Here is a 23,934-nt window from a genome sequence, read left to right as displayed (position 1 = left end):
GAAAGCTGTGATCCGCGCCGTAGGCGAAGAACGGATCGACTAAGTATCTAAGTAAGTAAGTAAGTTAGTTAGTTAGTTAAACAGATATCTTCCAACGCATTAAAAGTAAAATAATTTAGCGATGATTTCTTTTTAAAAAACTTGCAGTAATCAGTGTCATTCGGATAGGTTGTGTCTAAATATTTTCCGCCTCTGTCTTTAAAATTTCTTCAAATGTGCAACAACCTCAAAGACAAATATCACCAAGTGTGTTTTAAATTGTAAGGAAACCTGGTAAACATTTCGAAAATCGATCATAAAACCTATTGTTTCAGAGTTAGGTGCGCAAATTAAAAAAAAATCACAGTAAATCAAACGTTTTAAAACCAGTTACAACTTTGTGATTAATACTTTATTATTAAGGTTCAATTGCCGTGATGTCTTTTTTTCCACTCAAATCATTTATACAATTAAGGAAACACAGCTTTTTACAAATAACAAGAATTCCCAGCTGCTTTTATTTTTATTATTTTTGCAAGCAAAATTAATTTTTTCCCATGATTGTTCTTTCTATTTTAACCATAAGGCATACTGATTACATCTCTAAAAATATCGTTCGCTTGTTCAAACACACGTTCTACTCAAACAATGATTGAAATTTGTAGCTCCTTGTTCCTTAGTCTTGCTCCCTCAAAAGATGAGTTGTCTCATTGAACATTCAGTCCAAAACATTTTCAATAAGCTTTGCCCACCATTTACATACGTCAACAGTTTAATGGGATCTTCATTTTGCTAAGCGACCTTTGTTTCATTTCAATGTGACACTCTTAGTTTTAAATATTTTGAAGTTCAACTATCCCTAAATTTGAATTGATGTAATTTTTACAATATCATAATTAGCCTCTGAATTCTGAACTCATTTTCGAATTTACATCTAGTTTTACTCTGAAAATAGATTTATCACTGAACTTGAGGCATGCAAACAATTCAAGATTCCGTAGCCTAAAAGGGGAGAACAAATCTCACTCCCAAAATTTTGCAGAATAAAACGACACAACAATACAGTTAACTGAAAACGTCATGCGATTTCTGTGAGCTACAAATTTTTTCATTACCCACATTTCCTCGTTATGATGTACCCTTTTTAAATCCGTTTTCGTATAGTCATAAACTGACAGTATGTCCCCACGACTTTTTTTTTGAAAAACGTTTTTTATTCAAAGTGAAATAGAAATAGAGGCGTGGCTTAAGAGTCAAAGAGAAAAAACGTATTTTCTTTTTTTTTCATTCATTTGACAATGTTCTCGGGGATTGTACTTGCACTATTATTTGAGATGTTTATTGTCACTGATTCGCTACTACCACCTAGATCCGATACGAACTCCAACAGTGCTTACTCGGTATGTTAATGTTGTCACTTAAGTAGAATTACGATGAAAAAAAGAAGAGACGGCAAAAAAGGTACACAAGTAGTGAGTATTGTTAGAAACGAGAAGATTTGTTTATTTAGTATATAGAAAAATTGCCACTGAATGGTTTTCTATCATTTAATTTTACAAAACTCCGGCCTTTTTGAAAAGGTTTTTTAATAAGTCAAATAAATTAACAAATGAAGAATAATAGGTTTTCAATTTTTCCGTTTTAATGTGCTCAAACTTGTTTCCATGATAATTAATTTTGATATTCATATTTTCTGAATTTGGTGTCGATTTTTTGTCAGCAATCTGCATTATTCCTCTTTTTTTTTGAATAATTGTGTTAAGGAAAAGATTTTCAAAACGTTGTCACCCGTTACTGTATATGAATTAGACAACTCAAACAGTTTGTCTCCAAAGAAGTTATTCGAAAGCCCGTCGACTTTGAATATTTTAAATGGTGTGTTTTTAAAGTGTTAGATTTCGTTTTGAAAATATGGTTCTCCAATGAATTCACACGTTTTTTTCTTATTTGTGTGATACAACTGAGTCGGACTAAGAAATATTTGTATTCATTTGATACTACAAATACAACTATTTTTTCAAATATTTTTCACATGAGATGAGTAATAATAATACGTAAAATTATTGTTTTCGAAAATTATTATTTTGTTTTTTTCAGTAATTTTTACTTATATTTATATTTTGATACTTTGTACACTATTTCATGAAAAGGAAAACATTTGCTGTTTTTTTAATATGAAAATGACAAAGTTATAGTTTTGCAAACTTTTCCAATTTTTTTTTTGAAAAAGACGACGTCAGATTGGCTCGTTTTACATATTCAAACTAACGATCTTTCCGAAAACTTAGATGACAGCGAGTTTGAAGTGTTGACGGTATGAAAGTAGGCACCGAAAAAGTGACGAGTTCTAAACCAGATTGGAAACCGAATTTAGCAAATTAGTCTTAGTAGATCACATGAGACTAGGAAATGAATGAACATTTCATTGTTCACTTAAAAGGTCAAGCAGCTCATGATGATTAAAATGTTTAATTTACACAAATATAATATAATCACAAAGAAAAATTTTTCAGTGTTAAATCAGTTGGTTTCAAAATTTTAAGCTGTTTCAGTTATGATTTGCACTCCAATATTTCGGCGAAGTTATAAATGAGCTACTAAAATTCCTCCAAAAACGTGGCAATGTTTTGTATTTCGTGAGGTCCTGATATTTTACTTATTATCAAAATATATGAACTGATATGTAAAACGTGGCTAATTTTTTATTTTGTTTTTTATTTAAGCTCCTCCCATTCCTGACCTTTCGTTGAAACTTTCATTTATTAATTCATTAAAAAATGGGATGAGCTTAAATAAATAAAAAAATAAAAAATAAGCAACGTTTCACATGTCAGTTTATATATTTTGATAATACATTACGGTTTTCAAATTCATAATAAGAAAATATAAATTGAACTCAATTTTAAACATATCAATGGAAAGTGACAATAAATAGTTTTTCACCACAAAAGTAGTTTCAGATCTGTCTTTTGAAAACTCATGAGTAGTAAAAAAATTAGGGTTAAAAAAAAATCATTCTAGGTTCAATAAAAAAGATCTAAATTAGATTATAAAATCATTTATACATGTATACTATTGCTTACTCTATTATATAATTATAGAAAGCTAGTAAAAACAAGCTATCTTTCAATATTCAAATTTGCATTTTATTGTGGAAAAAGTTATATTTCAAATACTTTGTCAATGTTCAACTAATTTAGTTAACCTGAACTAAATCGTTTTTCTATTTTGACACTATTTTCAATGAATGCATCTCTCCCATGCTAAATTTTTTAGTGTTTTCTGCTGTATCATCCTAATGCGGACCTAAATTTATAATATGTTTGTTTATGTCAATTGTTGTTAATTATCGGTCTCATTGGTAGGCGTTTTTCCTAGAAACTTTTTCCCAGTTGAATACAATATCGTATAGACGTTGATTTTTTCAGATTAATACGAGAACATATGTTTTCAAGTGTCTAGTGTCTCATTTAATAATTTAGTTCAATACTTTATTTCGTTCAAAATTTTAATCCCAAAATTGAAGGAGAATGCGTAGTACAAAGTGTTAAATGCTATAAAATTGAAAGTTTTGAAAAAAGTGTGTCATCATATTGTTATTGTTATCTTCTTACAACTATGTGATTTTCACATGAAAAACGTATAAATAGTTCACATTGTCAACAACTCACCGTCAAAATATTCATTTTTGAGAAAAGAAAAATAAGTTTAAAAACTCAATATAGTCAAACATGCATCGTTTATTCTTATTTATCAAAAACACAATTTGTGTGTAACTTTTAAATTTAAATGTTTTTTTGGGTCATTGAAAGAGGTTTTTCTCATATTTAAAAAACATAGTCAGGCTTATGAGACCGCTGTTTTTCGATAATAAAGCCATAAAAATCCTCTAAGTAAATTTTTTGAAAGCACAATTTTTAGTGTGATAATAGTTTGGACAACTTTAAAAATATATACTTTTGAATGAACTATGAAATACACTGTATGCACATCAATATTGTTGTCTATATGTATTTTTTCAAACATGAATAAGAAGAATATCGTGAACTCAACATATTTTTTCTGTTTTCCTTCCTCGTCTTTTCCCATTTCTATTTTCAATTTCAAATCTTGAATGAAAAACAAAAGAGAGATTTGATATATATGCGATACCAAAAACATCAAAACGTCCAAGTAAGCGTTGGCGGTCGAGCAGCTCTGTCTTGTAAATGAAGTTTCAATAGAGGAGTAATTTGATTTGTGATGAATACGCTCTTGGTCCTCTAGGAGGAAGAAATCCTGTAATGTATTCAACATACAACACCTTCTCCCATTCAATGCTCAGTTTCTAGAATTTAAAATTCTTGTGCAGACATATATGATTCATAAGGTAACATACACTTTTCGCACACTTTTTTGTCCTAAACAGCTTCTAACTTTTGGACTTTTACGGACAAAGAAATTTAGAAAACTTTTTTCTGAAATATGTGTAATACATTCTTTGTTGTCGTTTTCAGCTCCCTGTTTGTGAATGCGTAGAGCAGCAAACTTGTGAAAATATTCTACCCTTTCCACCCCATTTTTTGGTTCTATTTAAAATAGCTATAGAGATTTATGTGTAACGTCTCGCTTGTATTATTCGCACAAATCTAATGTTATACTTATTCTGTCTATCGGAGCAGTAAGCTTATTCTAATTTAATCTTGAAATTTAGTGGAGAAATCAGTGTAATGTAAAGTTTTAATGAGAGCCTACAACTGCAAAAACTGCTCTACTTCTCAAGTCAGATACATTTTGCTCCGTAAGTCTCAAAAATTTCTCGAGCTTTCTAAATCTCTACGAATTTTCTTCTCCGATTGAAATATTTCATTGAAAATAGAACATAGCTAGATACAGTTGAGTTAGACTAAAATGATTTGAATTGAAGTGACTTCAATTATAAAGGCGGGATTCCAATTTCCAAGTCTGGCAAAAACTGAAAATCTACTGAAACTCATTTTTCTGAGTATGCTTTCAGCGAGATGATGTTGTTTTTAAGGAACAGACGACTTGAAGTGTTGTTTTCAAATTCTCAACAATACAATTCTAATCTAATTTTTCACTGAATTTGGGCCTTTTTCTGATAATCAATGTTCATGTCTGTTAATGAAATGAGAAAAAATTTGTCATCGTTGTTCAAATTATACTCATTCTGCTTCAAAACTTGAACATTAATTGCATTCATCTGATCAGTCAGAAATATTCAAACTTTCCTCAAAGTTTTGTATTGAATATAATTTGTATCGTGAGGCAGTAAGATCTCTGCTAAATTTTTCCTTAAAGGTGGACTACACCCTGTGGGAAAATTGCTTTAAAACACGCCTATGGGGTCACAATGACCGAATATCATGATAAAAAATTTTAAAAAAATTTCTAGATTTTACATGATTATTTGAAAATTGAAAAAATCTCAGTTTTCCCCTAATTCCTATTTGAAATTCTGCCAATTGAACTCGTTCGTTGGAGCGCGCTTGCATTATTTTCAATAATTTATTTTATTTATTTTCATTTCTTTACTTATTTTCTTCGTTTTGGGGGGGGGGGGGGGGTTTAATCGGAAAATGAAAGAAACAAACAAGAAAAATGCGAATAGTTCATGAAAAAATCACTGAAATTGCCTAAAACTGTAAAATATACCAATTTCAGGCTCGTCGTCGTCGGATTGCATAATTTCAGAGTTTTATGCATTTTCAGCTACTTTTTAATAAACATTTTGCATTTTTCTTGTTTATTTCTTTTATTTTCCCACTAAAACCCCCCAAAAACGAAGAAAATCAGTAAAGAAATGAAAATAAATAAAATAAATTATTGAAAATAATGCAAGCGCGCTCCAACGAACAAGTTCAATTGGCGGAATTTCAAATAGGAATTAGGGGAAAACTGAAATTTTTTCAATTTTCAAAAAATCATATAAAATCAGGGAAATTTTTTTGAATTTTTTAATCATGATATTCGGTCATTGTGGCCCCATAAGGCGTGTTTTAAAGCAATTTCCCCACAGGGTGTAGTCCATCTTTAATAGATTTTGGCATTTTTTAAAATCCCATAAAAACTGGTGTTCAGAAATTGCCGGATTACCCAAAATGTTCGATTTATTCATGTAGATCTACAGCCTTGACGATATAGGGCTCACTACATTTATAAAAGAAAAGAATGTGTTCGGAGAGTGTCCTAAATTCGCAGTAAAACATGCTTTAAAACATTTTCAATGAAAAAAACTGTTTAAAAATCAGGATTAAGCATTTTTATTCCTCTTCCTGAATATTTCTGGCAATTCGGTTTCCTATTTACTTAATTTAAAACTTTCAAAACAGAGGCCTAAAAATATTACCGTTCAAGTCGTGAACATGAACTGAACGTTTTGATAGGCATTTTCCACTCGTTTTTACACTACCTAGCACATCCGTTTTTATCAAGTACCTCGATTTCTAATATGGTTTAGTTCTTTATTTTAAATGGTTGAAATCGTTAATATTTTTATGGCGTTTCCTTTTTTAATGAGATAAATGAAACGCTATTCACTTGGGAACCCTTTTGAAGGAAGGTTCATGAATAACAGAATACCACAAAACGAGCGTCATTTTTTACCTATTTTCCCGTTTATTTTCTCGTTTCCTGCTTATTGTTTATTTGCCGTTTTATTTCATCAAAATAATATTCTCAAGAAATTTAATACGGTGTAATTAAAAACTGTAGTGGTTTAGTGACCTTGGACTTTGTATTATTCGAGAAGGATAACAATGCTTTTAAAAGTTTTTTCGAGAACCTGCAATTTGAAAAGTGTGGTAGAATGCTAAGTTTGTTGAAATTTAAATTTGATTTTTTTGAATGCTGTTGAAGAGTTTTTCCGGATTCAGCATACTTTAAAACATGATTATGATAAGTTGTAATATTTATTTGAAACCACCTTATTTGTAGTTTCGGTTAATATTATTGTAAATTACCAACACTTCATCACACAGCTGATACGTTTTTTCTTGCAAATATCACGCTGTCTAATTAAAAATTCACCGAACTTTTAGAAATTCATCCAACTTTAATAACCTCCAGGAGAAAATTCACATAGCCTCCTGAGATCGAACCGCATGATCCTGTGTGTAGTGCAACCTGATCTTTTCATCTTAAATATATGAATCTTGTGCTTATGTTTTGAAGTAATACACATTTTCCCAAGAATGGTGGTTCAGTCAGTTTTACGATTATCATAACTTTTTCTATCAGAAATAAATGTTTATTTTCATTTTTTATAAATTTATTTCCTTCATGATATCATAAAAGCAGGAAAAGCTAATCTCGACATTTGATAGATCTACTATTTTATTATTCGCTTAATCTAAAAGATCAGGTCAAATTAGTTATCAAGACAAATTATATTCCAAACTTCTAAGATTTATTTACAGAAAAACTGAACTAACCATATTTGTAGTATTTTCAGTGAAATAAATTGACTATATTTTGTTAGACTCATTGCGCGGAAAAATCACAAGGTGTAAAGAAACAGTTTGTTTTTGCATTTGTGTTCATTTCTGTATTTCTTATTAAAAACTAACGATCTAACAACGCTATGAAAAACAAAAAACATGTGGCTCTTAGAGATTACCAAAGCTTTGAAAAGAGTCATAATGACGTACAAAAAAAGAAGATTTTGCTCTCAAGTTTATAGAATTAACATAATTTGTCTGAACTATATATATATAATAATTTTGTCTGAACATCTCACCATTATTCACTTTCGACGGAATATCTCTCATTTTCTAATTCAAGTGTAAGTTGTTTATTATCTACAAGTTATTTCCTGGCTTTGAATATTGCTTCAAAAACGTTAATTCAGGAATTTTCTAGGTTGTACTATTTTAATCGCAACATTTTTATTTTTTAATACAAGAAATATTACAATAATCGTCAGAATAAGTAGAAAACATTTTTAGAATATATTCAGTAAACGGCTGATGAAGCTGTACAGTGCAGATGCAATTATTCTAGTTTTTCCCCTAAATTTACCCATTCAATATTGGCATATTTAAATACAAATACAAGTTCACATATATTCAATACGTTTTCAACAAAATTACATACAATCGAAACAATTTCTGATTTTGTTGTTTTTTTCGAACTCTTCCCGAAGATATGAGTGAATAAGTGAAGCTGATCATGGTTTTTGAGGCTTTTTGCTGAAAACATATCATCATCATTTTCGGAGAACACAGAACTCACCAACCAATTTGATTCACTTTAGTTTCGTCGTTCGAATCAAATTTTTATCTGACTAGTAAATATTATGAATTAGAAGAAAAACGTCTGAGTTTTTTGTTCTCGGTCAACTGATTTTTTCTCCAAACCGTGCTCACTTATCTATTTTGATAAATGTGACGTTTCATTAAAATTTTCGTTGTGTCATCAAGTATACTCCTTGAGCTAAAATTTATATTAATTTTCGATTTATTCTGATTTCTGTTTTCAAAAATGTTTTCCTACGCTCATTATCCAATTTCTATCCTTTGCCTTACAATTTTGAGCTGTATTTGGTTGTCTCAGTTTCACCAAAGCTTATCCGCCCTCTCAGAATTGTTTACTTTAGTTCATGTGCAACGTTTCTCCTTTTCCACCTCAAGGAGTGCTTCAGTTTTTCTCGACTTTTTTCTGGTGCCCCTCATCGCCCGGTCGAAATTCAATTTCCGCGGTATTGGAGTCGGATTTCCAGACGAAAAATAGAGAATAGACGGATGAACCCTATACATAGACAGGGCAAGGGCAAAGACGAAACTATCAAAAGGAAATGTTCTAAAAAAGGTCACCTACTATGCGAGTCCTTTTTTTTGCAACAATGAGAGCTTTATCAATCAAGATAATAACATTATCCTTGGTTCGTAGTAGCCTACATCTCATGAATGTTTCACATCCCACCATTTAGAGAGATTAAATCCATTGGCTCCTTACATTATCTTTTTTCTATTTCTTCTCCACGTCCATATTTCATTTCTGATTTTCAATTGAAACCAAATAATTTGAATCTAGCTTGTTGAACTTACGTAAGCGTCTTCTTCTTCGAATTTCGACCCTTTCTTTCTGTTTTTTATAGGAAATTCAAAATTCGCTTCATCGAAGATGAATTCATAACATAAATCAAAGGACTCTCGATTCGCTTTGTGCGTTTGCGTACCAGTTTTTAGGCAAATTTTAAATAAATGAGTATGTAGTTTGTTTAACGTAAAGGGAAAAAAGAAGGGTCTCAGCTTATTTCGAAAAAGAGAAAATTTCTCACATGTATATGGATTCTTTCCCTTTTAAAAGTTCACGACGCCTCCTCTTTTCTCACTTTGAGATTCACTTTTCGCGTCTAGAATTGCAAGTCTCACACAGAAAGTGAGAAAATAAGAAAATGAGGGAAGTGTTTGGCTCATGTTCTCTTTTTTATTTGATTGACAAGAAGAATTGAAAACAAACAATTTTTAAAAAATCATTGAAAACTTTGGGTTCTATTGAATCTGTTTAATAGTGTATTATTAATATTGTAATTTTTATTGATTTTTTTTTTCAAAAATCATGACATCAGTTTTGTATTATATGAACTATGTAGATTTCTAGTTTAGATGTGGTCGCTCTTCTAGTGTCAATTGCAAAGATGCGAATATCATTAAATTTTCATAACTGACTTAACATATTCTCAATTTTATATTCTTTTGGGAGCTTTAAATTTGAAAATACTTCTAACATCTTTTGCTCTATGAAACGTGTCAAATCTCGTTTTTTCTCCTTAAAATCAAGTTCATTTCCGACTCTTCCACCGCGCCCACGTCAGAATATTATGAACTTAAAGAGGTCTAAACGAGACACATCGCAACCAAACATATCCAGTTCACAATTCTTAAAATGTACTCGATTTATCTCCCGATTCTAATATTTTCAGCTCTTCGTTTATCCCAATTTCTGATAATATTTGATTCAGATGTCGAATGATCTCGTGCCTTCAGTGTCTTCTATACTAAATGAAACAACACCTTCATATCAAAGTACATGTAAAATCAAAAACGTAAGTTTTCGTGTCCAAAATTGTTCGTGAACGTTTGAAAAAAAATCAAAAATGTTCATTGAAACTATTTGATTATGAATTATTTTAACTGAAGCCGAGTAATTTTTATTTTAAAAAAACACGTTTCAGAACCCCATGGAAATGGAATATTTCCGCCCATTCTTTATTTCTATGTATTGTGCTGTTTTTTTGGTTGCTAGTTCCGGTAATTTTTTGGTAAGTAATATCATTTTCGATTTCTCCAGTTTTCCAACAACTGTGTTTAAGGTGGTGTACGTTGTGATGACGAACAAGCGAATGCAGACGATCACCAACATTTTTATTACAAATCTCGCAGTTTCTGATATAATGGTTAACTTTACGTGGGTTTTTTTTGAAATCGGAAGTGATATATCCGGTTCTTATATTCAGATCGTTGTGGCTTACACCAACATACACCTCAATAGGACATTGGATATTCGGAGGTGGATTGTGTCATGGTTTACCCCTGTTCCAAGGTATTGGTTTACATATAGACGGGAAGTTAAGCAGTGATCAAGCATCTAACTATACAGGTACAAGTATCTTCATCAGTACGTGGACACTTACGGCTATAGCCATAGATCGATACATAGTGATCGTGCACAACTCATCAAATATCAATATAAATGATAGAATGTCCATGAGAGTAAGTTGAGCAGGAACAATGTATCAATAAAAAACCTAACTCCAAAAAACCAAAACTCTCATTTCTTAGTCTATAGAAAGGTGTTTTTGAAGTACAGTTAACAAAGTAACCTCCATGAAAATAATAGTTTTTCCTGTTTTCGGTGTAGAACAACTTTGTAATTGGAAAAAATTCTAATTTTTAAAATTTTTTTGAAACTTTCGTACATACCAAATTCAGTCTTGCCTTTCGTTCATTGTCCTCATTTGGCTATGCTCATTGCTTCTGGTCACTCCGTATGCCATCAACATGAAGCTCAACTACATTCATGAACCATGTGATTTTCTGATATGTAGTGAGGACTGGAGCAATGCCGAATTTCGATCTATTTTTGGAATTGTGGTGATGATTCTTCAAGTGAGTTGGGGACAATGAAATTATTTGTATAAATTACCGGGGGATTATATATACATATATCTATGCCTATGCACAAATCAATTTTCAGTTCATTTTGCCATTTGTACTCATTGCCATTAGTTACATAAAAATATGGTTGTTCCTAAATAGCCGTCAAAGTATGACCGAGAGAAAATCCGATATCAAGCGCAAAAAGCGTTTACTACGGATGTTGATTGTCATGGTGGTCATCTTCGCAATTTGCTGGTTCCCATTCAACCTCTTGTTAGTTTAGAAGTGAATAATATGTCATATATTTGAAATAAATTCAGAAACTGTCTCCGAGATCTCAAGTTGGATAATTTCATGCGTGGCTACTTCAGTTTTGTTTTCCTTTCCGTGCATTTGATGAGTATGACAGCTACCGCCTGGAATCCAATCCTCTACGCATTCATGAATGAGACCTTCCGGTGGGTTTATGGGATTTGCATTTCGCCGCCGTCTGGTCGAAAACCCGTTTTAAACAATACAGACAACAATTGATAATCATTAGTGACTCAACGATTTATTGGAAAATAAATTGCAGTTAAAAGATTACGAGGGGTTGTTTTCTTCTCGTTCAGGTTGAAAATACAAGTTATAAAATTTGATACGTAAACATGTGCTAGAAAATACAATTGATAAAAAGTCAAGAAGTTTTATCTTAGACTGCATTTGTGTGTTCAGTTCTCATTTATTTTATTAAAAATTTATTTTTTATAAATACTCAATAAAATTTCCTCTCGTGACACTGTTTCTTCTTATAATTAGAAACAGATTAAACTAAAAAAAAAGACACTTTTTGGTAAATTTAGGATTATTTAAAAAATTTGCACAGTTCAAAATTCAATTAAATTCAATTAAATTAAATTCAATAAATTGAATTATTTAATTTTCATTTTCTTGCAATGCTCATTTTCAGTGAGGAGTTCGCAAAAGTTGTTCCCTGCTTGTTTGCGCGTCGTCCTGGAACTGGTCCAATTCGCGTCATCACTGGTAAAACCTGATAAATTTGAAGTTATTTTTGCTTAGCTTTTTTTTTAGAACGCACCGCTATGATAACTAACCCGTTTCGACGTGCAAACCGAAAAAAAAAAGTGGAGGAACAGCCTGTTACGGTGATTTCTGGTGAGTTTTACTTTTATGTTGTTTGATCCTTAGTTATTCTTCGTTAAGAACTTTTACACCCGACATCCAACGAAGAATAGGAAGCCATTCATTCCCTGCATGCACTCGTTGTCAGTGAACTTTTCAACAAACCAGCAATCTTTAGAAACAGATTCAGAGAGTCCACTTCAAACTGCAGTGGAGCCGCAGCGCAGTATCGTGTATCTCGATGAGCCTGAGAACGGATCAAGTTGTCAGACGCTTCTGCTTTAAGCCGCTCAATACAAAACCGGAAAGTCAGAACAAAAGTCGCTTTTAGTCATGTCACTTGCCAGTACATTTATCCGCTTTCCACTTGCCTTCATATGTAATTTTCATAAAAACACTTATTCAACATTTTATTTTTTTGGTCATATTGTTTTTCTTTCCTAAGATTTTTTCAGCTAAATCTCTGATCAAACCTGTCCTGATCTAAACTATGTGGTTATACTTAACTTATGCACTGCTGTATTTGCACAAATCTTGCTTGATGCTGATTTATCTTTTGTTTCTTCTTCTTGTCACATTTTGATAAAATATTTGTAAATGAAATTTCATATTGGTTACAAAAAATTGGTTCAACTGGTGTGGTTGATAAGATCAGATATGGTTCAAGTAAGAAGGGTATAACAGAATCATGACGAAATTTCAGAATGACATATTTAAAAACATGCTGGAACGGGAAATTGGTAGATGTGGATAAGTAAAATAAATCGAATTGGAAAATTGGTGAAATGTCTTTTCCTGGTTATGGTCATTTAAATTGAATTTGAATTGACTTGATAATAATATTATAAATATGGGAAATTAGGAATTATTTTGTTTTTTTTTTCAGAGGAAAATTGTAATAAAATCTAAAAAGTTTGGGTAAATTTTTAATATCTTTCGATAACAGCTTCACTGCGGTATTCCGAATATGTCTTCGGACGGGCGGCATAGATGGTTTCATCAACATGATCACCATTCATATAGGTTTTGTCAAAATTTTTCTCAATTGCCGGCGCATCCTGAATGAAAATTTGTTTCACATTGCATTTCAAAAATGGGAGTGAGAACGCTACCTGTGGATTGTATTGAGAGAGACATTTAGATCCAACAAGATTGAGAAGAATATCAAAAATAGGAGCTGTGATTAGAACAGATAAAATGGCAGCTTTTAAGATGAGTGCTGCATCCTTGGCCATGTCTGGGAATGGTGTAGCCATCAAAAGTAGAGTTGGAGCAAGGTCGGCCTAAATTAGCAAATTTTCAGCTAAAGTTCCACTGTGTTTAACATTTTGAAATTTTATGTGTTTCATACTAATAGAGTGAAAAAAACATGATACCAAAAAAAACTGTGCACAAACCTGGAAAGTGGCTCTTGGAAGCAAGCTCAGAGCAACAACAATTTGCTCTTTGAAATTAATGTGTGAGGAGAGTGTTACCAACATTACCAAAATCGTTCTTACTAACAGACCAATTGCAATAACAGCAATGCACAAAAACACAATCTCCCATGTCAGCTGAAAATGACACTTTGAAAACATCAATCTCTAACTACTTACAGTTGAGCAGTCAAACTTCATTCCGAGGCAGATAAAAAGAAGTGGAAGCGCGAAGGAATCCCATATGTATTTATATGTAGACTCAACGCATTCTAACTTCTCTTTATTATCTGCTTTCCATTGCATTGCACTCATTGCACTAGTGATGAGAGCGGCGAGAAAACCAGAGCAGGAGTACTTGATAAGATAAGTTCCAATAACAACTGCAATACAAATAGTACCAAGAAGAGTTATTCTTGCGAATTGAGTGTGTGGAGCATCTGATCTTGGGAATCTCCACAGAATCCATCCAAGTACAATTCCGCCGATGCATCCAAATACAATACTTCCAGCGTTGAGAAGGATTGTAGTAGCTATTGGGGCTTGAATCAACATTCAGTGATAATTGAGCAAGTTTCAAACACTTACCATCGGTAAAAATAATGGACGAAAGAACCATGAATAAAATAACGCAGAAAAGATTGTCGACGCAACAAATGGCCAAAATATTTTCAGGAATTCTTTTAAGAGACCCCAATTGTTTTTCTTTGAAGTTGATCATGGCTGGAACGGTCACAGCAGGGGACACCGTCACAAGAATTAATCTGAATTATGAAAAAATATTGTTGATAAAAATAAAATAAAAATTGTTGATGAAAAAGTGAAAAAGGAAATTGAAAGCCTACGCGCAGAAAATCGACATCACAAATGAAATATTCAAAATGAAGTATGATGCAATTGTGACTGCAATTATTTCTCCAATTGCTGTAACGAGACCAATGGTGACTGGCATGAGCTGAAAAAATAGTTATAGTTTGTAGATGCAAAACACCAACTCACAGCATTTTCATAAAGAAAATGAATATCTGTTGCAAGCCCCCAACGAACAATAATCATGACCAAAGCGACTTTTCGAATCATGGTTTCGACAAATGGAGGGAAGACAAAAAATTGGTCAAAGACAGTGATGTTTTTGATAATTATTCCAAGTGCAAGACATCCTGGAAAAAATGCAAAGATGTGCAGAATTAATTGTTCTTCTTACTACATCATTTTTAATCATTTTTAAACCATGTGTTGTTTTTTCTAGGGCTGTACAAATCGGCGTCCGGTCGTCCGATTTTGACACCACCGGACGCACTGCGTCCGGTTTTGGGGTAGGTTTCCACGGCGGCCGACAATTTCCGAGTTTCGCCACTCACTATTCTTAATCAGCAATTTTATAGTGAGTCGCGAAACTCGGAAATTGTCGGCCGTCGTGGATAGCTACCCCCAACCGGACGCATGTGCGTCCGGTTCGGACGACCGGACGTCCGGTTGTACAGCCCTAGTTTTTTCCGTGCATCTCTTCAATCTACTTACTGTTACCAGACAGGTCTATTAAACTTTTAATGCATCCTGGTGTACGTCAACCAATCTCAATATATTCAAAGGACTAAATTAAGTATTTCATGCTTTTTTTCGGCGTACCATCCGTTCGCATAAATGTGATACGAGGTATTAAATGTTTTCCGGTAGATACTGTATTTCAATGTATATTTTAGAGTTTGGATTACATTTGATTTGTGTTTTACATCATAAAATGTTGGCAATTTCAGCAATCACTGAAATTGGGACAGGGCCCACATGTTAAAAAAAAAACGTGTGCCTTTAGCCCTAGTTTATGCAATTGTTGTTTAGCAGATTATCTTAATACTAAGTCTTAAACTACATTTAGGGTTTAATTGGAAATTCAGGCATAAACTCGTATAAAAAATATATTGGTATTGAAGAATCAATAACTCAATCGATTAAAAATGCATGCAAATAGTTTATCCTAGTAATTATCAGTATTAACCAAAAAACACATACCGAATAGTGGAGGAAGCCTCAATGCTTTTGAAATTTTTGCTGCAAAAATTCCAGCAACAAGAAGAATAAATATTACAAATATCGATCGCACGGTCACATCTTCATTAGTAGCGTTGACTGGATTTACATGATCGGCAAGTGGATTCACTGAAATTGAAATCTATGTTTGAAAGATTTCAAACACCTTTACTTACAAAAGTTTTCACCTAAGAGAGTGATAATAGAAATGTACAGAGAAATGAATATAAGTATTGTTGTAGTTATTGAGTTTATCTGAAAAACAATAGTTTTAAATTACACATGAAAAGTTATAAATTTAACCTCTCTGTTATTAAAAAAGTTGTGTAGCGTGTTGTGCAATCTTGCCACGCAATGCATGATTTGTTTTGATCACCACGTGATTGTTTGATAACTGAAGTTAACAAATTGTTAAAAGATCAAATGGACAAAAAAGAGAAGTGTATAATGAAAGAAAAAGATGAATGGTTGTGTGTGATCGAACTGTCAAATGAGCCCCAAATCGGCAAACGGAATAAACGGGAGGAGAGCCGGCGTGTTTGCAATGTCGCTTCCACACACCGTTACTAACTTTCAACTAACTATCTTCACTTTCTCGGAGAGTGAGATAGGGGGTGCTTACCGTTTAATCTGATACACTTATTCAATAACGCATGACGCCTCTTCGCCTTTGCATATTATATACTATTATTCAATGTTGCTACTTGCCGTTTATGCAAATCCTTTAACGTTGACGCACCGGTATTCTAGTTTAAATTTTATTTCAAGTCTTCAGAATTTCGGAAAGACTATGAGTCAGTCGAGTCAGTCTGAAAAGTGTGTGAAAAGAAACAAATGAAAAAAAACAGGAGTCAGAAAGAACGAAGTTCAGGGGTTTCATTGTTTATTATTTTGGACCCAAAACTAAAGTGCACTCTATAATTAAAAAAATAGAGCGTAATGCTAATTCAAATAAATAATATTCTAGTAATAATCAATATTATTTGTATTATAGACCGCCCTATTTCCTTCTGAGAAACTTATTTTTGTTTATTTTTAAATTTTTTTAAAACTTCTCGCGGATACAAAGACCTTGTAACGTGAGTTCTTTTTTTAACTTTCTTTAACTTTCTATTTATTTATTAGTTAGGAATGTAAAAAACTACTCGTATTCTCTCCTCGTTCCACCTCCAGTACATAACAGTAACTTTGAAGTATAAAAGAATTTCCCTTTGAGTATTACCAAAAAATTATGAAGAAAAGTTGTGAGAATCATTTTAAAATTTAGCAAAACACATTACTACAATAACAGATAAAATGTAAAAATAATATAGTTACCTTAACGACACGAAAAAACATTTTTATTGGTTTAATTAGTTCCTTATATAGAGAACAATAGAATGATCTTTTTGTTTACAAAGATTTAACTGCAAATGACCGCATGATTTTTGTGTTTTATTTTGCAAAATGACATCACTGATCAATGAAACAATAATCTTGTTCAAAATTCGACTGAAAAGTTATTAGGAAAACAGAACGCTTCTGAAAATTTAGTTGCATATATCTGGCAAAAAGATTATCATGAAAGTAATTTTAGGGTTACACAATATATTTTCTACAAATTCTGCACCAATTGGTAAAATAATCAAATACAAGTTTATTAAATGATTTCGGTATTTCTCCGTTTGGCAATTGAAGACAAATGCAAATATTTTTAAAACGGTGTTTTATTCGAAACATAATGTTTATATTCAAAACATATGTTCAATATGGCTTGAGATTTTAACTTTACAATATGTCGAGTTTGAATGTTTTATAAAAACAAAAAGGAATAATATCGGGAATATAGCAACAATAATGCACTTTTCAACAAACTGTTGAAAATGTTTTCGTTTAAAAATATTAACTCCAATCACTTATTGATCCGATTCCCGCTTGCGTAAGTTTTTGTGTTATTAGAGTGTTGATATGAAGCTCGAGAATAACCGTTCTCGATACTGATCGGCACAAAATTTGGGTTTAACTCGTAGATGATCCTATTATTAAGATTGGTTCTGCTGTTGTTGGTGCTATTCGATGACGATGTCTTCTTCAGCTCTAGATTTGGATCCATTTCGTCAAGAATAGTAGAGTTGGTAATGTTCCTGTTGTAAGTCTAAAAAAATATCTGTCATTTTGGTGAATTGGATTAAAGATTAAATACCGAAGTTCCTTCTTTAATTTTCAATATTCTTGGGGCCAAAACATCTAATAATATCTCCACAATAGGACTTGTCACCATCACTGCGGTAATGCAAATGTTGATGATCTGCAAATAAAAAAGGATTAATCAAACAATTCCCGCTATTCCTTCTTTTATAATCCAATAATATGTATATCTTACTAGTTTGGTTTGCTCGCGGAGTTCCGGGAAACCGTTTGTCATAAAAATGAGTGACGGGGCCAGTGCACACTGAACAGTCGCTTTTGGCATTAAGGTCAATGCCAAAATAATTTGTTCGTAGATATTAAAGTGACCATAATACGATAAGATCATTGCAGAAATCAACCGAAAAGAACTTCCAACTGCTATGATGATAAACGCTGTTTTCCAATTCTCAGCTGACATCTGAACCGTAAAAACTAGAGTCTTTAATGATTGTTGTAGTTATTCACTACATTTTATAGTCATTTCTTTACAGTAATTAGTTAACAGGTACAGCCTTACATTTTGAAAATCAAACGTGTACCCAACAAGTGAAAAAAGAAGAGGTACTGCGACGAAATACCAAAGATTGTCAAATTGATGAACAAGAACTTTGATCTGAAGATGTCAAAATTAGATAGTACCATAAGACATTTTTGTATCAAACTCCTTTAGGATTGTCTTCTCTCCAGTGCGTGGTGCTGACACAGCAGATGCATAATGCGGACACAATTCCAGGAAAGGCATATCCTAGGATGAGCATACCTAAAAGAATGAATGAATGTTCAGAATTTGTTTATTCTTCTTTTTTCCCGCGTTTTAATTTTTTTTCGGCCGCTTCAGATTTTCAGGGTTGTTGAGATTGTATATTGTTGGAAGGCATAACAAATTTATGTCAAGTGGAAGATAATCATCCCGGCAACCAGATTAAGATAGGTAAACTATTTTTTTTCCAATACTATTTTTTGAAGATCTTCGCGGTTGCAATGCTAATAGGGAGTGCAAGACTACAATGGAGTGCCACACTAATTTTCAGAAAGTTTTTTTTTCAAAACTACTAGTTTTCGTTTTCGAGAGTAAACAAATTTTAATCATTATTCATCAAAATTGTCATTGATTGTAACAAAAATTTACTAATTTTCGAGGGATGTTTGAGGTGCAACACTAATAGGGAGTGCAAGTTTGGAGGTTATATTAATAGAAGAAATACGGTATGTGATCTTAAGATAATGTTAAGAACTACATAGCCTATAACATCTGTAGTCATACTCCTTCATGAAATTGTTGGATAAAATTTTGAAACGGTGTGAGTATAATCATGAAGTCATTTTTTTGCTAGAGGTTCATGAAATTTTTAGGCGTAGAAACTTATACCTACTTAGTTTTCGTGTGGTAAAGTGCCTAATTCAGAGGCTCTTGGAGCTCAGTCCTAGACCTTTAATATACAAACAAGACAGCCAGTCTCGCCACATTCTACATTGTCATTATCAATTCCCAGGTTTTAACTTTTTTTAGACTGATGAATCTATTTCATTTAGTAAGATGCCATGGTGGAGCAATGATAGCTCAACAAAAACCTATTAAACTGAAACTGTAGATCGATCTAAAAAGTTTTTACAGTTCCCTCATTACTTGTTATAACGGCATAGGCAGGAGATGCAATAACCAGGAAACGAGCAAAGTGCGTGTGCCGGTTGTCATTTTTTGGAAACCAGCGCAAAAGCCATCCAATGACGCAACCAATTATTGCTGCAAGTACAATGGCCCCTATGCTTTTTACCATTGTCAAGAAGAATGCATCTGGAACACAGAACACAACAATTATATTTTCCATAAGTCAAAAAGCATTCCTACCGTGTGTAAATGTAACAGACGATGTCACTGAAAATATCAGCAATGATACAACATTGTCAAAACAGCAAGCAGCTGGAACAACATCAGGAATGTTCTGAAAAATAATTGAGTCAGGTCAGACAGCGCCTGAATCTTATATTGAGTGTTTTTCGAGTAATTATATCATATGTAGTTAGCTGCCTCACGTTTGTGGTTCCGATTCCCTGTTCTTTTAGGCGAATCATAGTTGGCATTCCCACCGCTGGCGATACGGTTGCCACGACAAATCCGCAGATGAGTCCAAGTGAGAGCGGGAAATCAAAAAAGACGCACGCAGTAAAACAAATAGCCAAAGCTTCACTGAAAGCGGATCCGAGACCAAGAATTGGTGGGAAAATCTGCAAATGATTGATCAGTTATTCGATTATCCTGCATAAACTGCACACGTGAAAACGTTTAGTTATGATGAATTGTTTGTTCCCAAAAATCAAAACACAGTTATCATGTTTTTACAAGTTTGATCTCCCTAGTATTTTTATTCAATCAAACCGGAAGCAAAAAAACAAATCAAACATCATCCACTGTTTTGGATTACGATACGCATGTTTTTTTGATACATCACCATATCATATTCATGCTCCAAAATATTAATTGAAATGCTCTTTTTGGTTTCATGAACGACCACGGCTTGCAAACATTGAAATTTATGAAGTTCACATATTTGAAATGTTTAACATGTTTTGATAAAATCAATCCTTGTGTTAATTTCGTCAATTTGCAACATGATACATTTTTCCTAGTGAAATAGTCTGTTAGTTACCGCACTAAAAATCACACCAGCCTTTGAGACTAGAATCTACTAGAAAATAATTTTAGGTAGCAAATGTCATATTCTCTTACTTCTCATTGATCTTTTAAAATGGTCCTTTCCGTAAGGTAAGGGTATGTAAGGTTTGCAACAAAACTTGGTGAATACCGTGAACCTTAATGGTCAATACTTTCACAAGCTTTTCATTTTTCAGATGTTAGTCTCCTTACATAGTTTTTCTTGATGAATCGAACATTTATTGATATTCCCCATCGGATGATAATAACCACCAAGGAAAGTTTTCGAAGGATAAATTGCCAGTATTCGTTGATATAAAACAATTCTCCGAACTGCGGCACATTTCTCATTGCTATTCCGACCAGCATGCATCCTAAGAATAACCTACTTTTGTAACTAAACTTGTCCGTAATTTTAATTCATAAGATTATCTGTGCCATTTCTGAAATGGTAATGCCACCCCCACATTGTGAAACCAACAACAAACCAATTAACGATGGAGTGTAGATGAACTTGACAAGTTTCCCAGCAGCTACCGCTAGCACTACCATCATGAAGCAAGATATGATAGAGTGCAGAACCTCATTGGCTGCATTTTGCAAGTTCAATGAGTTTGATGTGACCGGCGAAAGTGGATGAACTGCAAAAAATTATATTGGAAAGCGGATCTTTTATGCAGGAAAAAATGCACATAGAAAACACAGTAGACATACGGAAGTTTTGGCCGGTAATTGAAACCATTGTGACGTAGATACCAGAAACAATAATGAAAAATGTAACAATTTGATTAACCTGAAACATTTTTTTTATAGACATCAAGAAAAATTCATAGGCTCCAGGTACTTTTTGTACTGAACGGTTTGGCGAGTTTTTTTTTGAATTTTGAGAGCATCCAATTATTTCCAAACAATAGTTTTTTCTCTTACTTCATTTTTTAAAATCAAGATTTGGTTGTTTTAACAGTCATGATCAAATAATCAACTGGTTTTCTTATTGATTTCCGACTAACTTTCGAATATTTAGCAAATTGGCTCATGATAAATCCAACAATTTGAAAGATACACCCCCTTGATTTAGCTTTGAAAGCTTTGGGTTATGTGAAACAGCTGATTTTGAAACTAATCACAATTTACTTCCTTTATCTAATTTTTACATATCTGAACATTTTATGCATTATTTCACCAAAAAACTTATTTTAGAACTTACATGATTATTATTGAAGAACTCAACCACTTTGGTTTTTGCCCCAGGCCATAGATTTGTTCCCATTGTTTGTTAGGTTCTGAATAACAAAGTTTGTTAATAAGAGGTACCATGTATTACGCATATTATCTATTAATCTCGACAGAAGAGATAAAAATCAGTAATGATTTACTGACTCGACTGTAAAAGACGGAATGCCGAGTCGCTGTGTGATTTTGTGTGAATTGGAAGGTGAGTCTTTGAATACTTTGCATAAACCTTCGATCGGAGGCAACAAAAATAGCTAGAAATTGTGTGGTGGTGTCGGAGAAATGTAAGTTCAAATGCACAAAAACGGAAAACGGTTTCAATAAAAAACAAAAGGCAATAAAATATTCCGATAGTTTTCCATCTGGGGACACAGTTCGCACATAATTCAATTACCGATTTTGGGACTTACCAGTATGATTAATTTGTGATACGTGACAAAACCAACCTGGTTCCGTCATGATTTTGGGTTCAAATTTGATTTTATTTTCAGGTGGTTTGATTTTGATCGTATCATAGATCAGAAAAGTATTTGTTTTTCTTGTCGTTCAATCATCGATAGACAACAGTTTGCAGCGCAATGTTCAGGCGGAACTTTTTTATATTGTAGTCCTTATTGATCAGTCACACTTTTTTTTGTGTGTTGTGACATAAATCTTATCCTGAATAATCAACACTGTCACATTACTTTTTTGAGGCCGTTTGTCCAAGACACAGTTGTCCATTTAAACGGAGCAACTTGTTAGCCGACATTGTCTTACAACTTCAAAACTTCTCTAAACTGTATTTTTGACCTTGATATCAAGGAATGAGCGCGTATACAAGTAGAACAAGCCGGGTGGTCGAAAAATGACTCATGTCTGAACCGACGTAATAGTTAGTAACTTTTCGAAATGGCCAATAAAATTCCTAGGTTGTCAAGGTCGCTAGGTTAAAGTCTAGGTCGGTATCAAGACGAACAGGTAAAAGTTTTCGACCATACGGAAACACATGTTATAGTCTATGTTTACTTGTGGAATATAGTTAAGTTTTTATTTCCGCTATTTTTTTTTAATACAATTTTAGGGCATTTTTTTTGCAATTTATCGAAGATCTGCATTTCCCACATAACCAATAATTGCAAACAATTAGTGTTGTCGCGTTTATGGATAAAACGTAAATTTTCTAAAATAGGTTTTCAGTCTTAGCTATAACTTGCTGCATGTTAAAACTTGCTGATTTCAACTGTTCATAGTAAAACCAAAATTTCCAAAATTTCAAAATTAACTTGAATTTTTTTTTACTAAAAATAGTCTGCAATTCAAAGATATGATTCGATAGCATCATTGAATGTAACAAGAACATTGTATATTTTAAATTTTTACGTAGTTTCTTTAAAGTATTTGTGTTAATTAAATGTTGATAAAAATATAATTTAAAAAACGATAAAATGGTATTCAGTTTGAAGGCGCGTGCTGATCATGGACGATCAGTTGGTATTCTTTTTTCAAAAACAATCTCTAGAGTTGATCACTTTTTGGTTTTCCGAACCGAGTAGTTTGCCCTTGAAAGACACTTGAGTTTCAATTAAGTTTTGGAATTTTGACCTGTTGACCAACTTACTGGTATTCGCTATCAAATAAAGCTATTTTATATTATTTTATGAACTTCCTTTGTTTCTTTGAACTCTCATTTCCAAAATGTGTACCCTTGTCTTTTACATCACAAATTTTGATAATCATCTTTTCGTAAAATTTCCAAGAATGTTTCTTGTATCTGTGAAATGGTGAGATTTCCCACGCACGCACGTTACTTGAGTTGAAACTGGTTTGAAAAAGATTTACTATTGAGATGAGAATGCATTCAATATTCTCACTAGAGATAATTTGCAAAAATTTGAAAATCAAAGCAAAAAACTTCATGAAAAGTGCTCGATATTAAAGTTTGATTAAGATTATGCTGTAACATTTCATCATGCAATGGATTTTTCCAGAATTTCGAAATTCAAACACTCTTCTGATCTACGTGTGTTTCTTTCCTAATAGAAAGTTTGTAAAGCTAAAAGTGTCCTTAGTGACCTTTTCAAAATAGAGGTTCCTTTTTTGCTGGAGTAACTTGCTTGCTTACTTCCCCATTAACCCATGAAGCAAAAAAGCAGAGAGACTTCCTTCAAGCACCCGATATAACCTCATTTTGCAAAATTTCAAATTTTTCAAACACGCTTCATTTAGTAATTTTGCACTGGTGTCAGTAACG

The 23,934-nt window shown here is 32.7% G+C and overlaps 3 protein-coding genes and 1 non-coding gene across 4 annotated transcripts; 1 reads left to right on the top strand and 3 right to left on the bottom strand.

Moving 5' to 3' along the window:
* The first annotated feature begins 9,904 nt into the window (after positions 1 to 9,904).
* npr-6 (G-protein coupled receptors family 1 profile domain-containing protein) lies at positions 9,905 to 12,820 on the top strand. Its single transcript, NM_077324.7, has 11 exons — positions 9,905 to 10,027; positions 10,157 to 10,243; positions 10,295 to 10,389; positions 10,439 to 10,524; positions 10,582 to 10,694; positions 10,914 to 11,090; positions 11,179 to 11,354; positions 11,402 to 11,539; positions 12,031 to 12,104; positions 12,153 to 12,236; positions 12,394 to 12,820. The coding sequence occupies exons 1-11, from the start codon at positions 9,944 to 9,946 to the stop codon at positions 12,486 to 12,488; spliced, it is 1,209 nt and encodes a 402-aa protein (NP_509725.2). The 5' UTR covers positions 9,905 to 9,943; the 3' UTR covers positions 12,489 to 12,820.
* On the bottom strand, positions 12,797 to 16,040 carry slc-9B.1 (Cation/H+ exchanger transmembrane domain-containing protein). Its single transcript, NM_077323.10, has 10 exons — positions 15,950 to 16,040; positions 15,823 to 15,901; positions 15,629 to 15,775; positions 14,618 to 14,778; positions 14,464 to 14,573; positions 14,207 to 14,382; positions 13,799 to 14,160; positions 13,601 to 13,756; positions 13,316 to 13,486; positions 12,797 to 13,261 (listed from the first exon to the last, which is right to left on the bottom strand). The coding sequence occupies exons 1-10, from the start codon at positions 16,004 to 16,006 to the stop codon at positions 13,130 to 13,132; spliced, it is 1,551 nt and encodes a 516-aa protein (NP_509724.1). The 5' UTR covers positions 16,007 to 16,040; the 3' UTR covers positions 12,797 to 13,129.
* Positions 16,041 to 16,117: 77 nt separating this feature from the next.
* F41E7.17 lies at positions 16,118 to 16,252 on the bottom strand. The gene has a single exon (NR_071953.1). It is a non-coding gene; the product is annotated as an Unclassified non-coding RNA F41E7.17 (non-coding RNA).
* Positions 16,253 to 17,426: 1,174 nt separating this feature from the next.
* Positions 17,427 to 21,752, bottom strand: F41E7.2 (Cation/H+ exchanger transmembrane domain-containing protein). The gene is made up of 12 exons (NM_077322.9): positions 21,676 to 21,752; positions 21,183 to 21,261; positions 20,957 to 21,109; positions 20,682 to 20,842; positions 19,850 to 20,041; positions 19,665 to 19,758; positions 19,443 to 19,610; positions 18,478 to 18,575; positions 18,333 to 18,428; positions 18,009 to 18,233; positions 17,829 to 17,933; positions 17,427 to 17,780 (listed from the first exon to the last, which is right to left on the bottom strand). The coding sequence occupies exons 1-12, from the start codon at positions 21,736 to 21,738 to the stop codon at positions 17,538 to 17,540; spliced, it is 1,677 nt and encodes a 558-aa protein (NP_509723.2). The 5' UTR covers positions 21,739 to 21,752; the 3' UTR covers positions 17,427 to 17,537.
* Positions 21,753 to 23,934: the final 2,182 nt, after the last annotated feature.

Source organism: Caenorhabditis elegans, chromosome X (genome assembly GCF_000002985.6).
Source record: "Caenorhabditis elegans chromosome X".
Taxonomy (NCBI): Eukaryota; Metazoa; Nematoda; class Chromadorea; order Rhabditida; family Rhabditidae; genus Caenorhabditis; species Caenorhabditis elegans.
The sequence above is the reverse complement of the archived record's forward strand: the minus strand, read 5'-3'. Positions and strand labels throughout refer to the sequence as shown.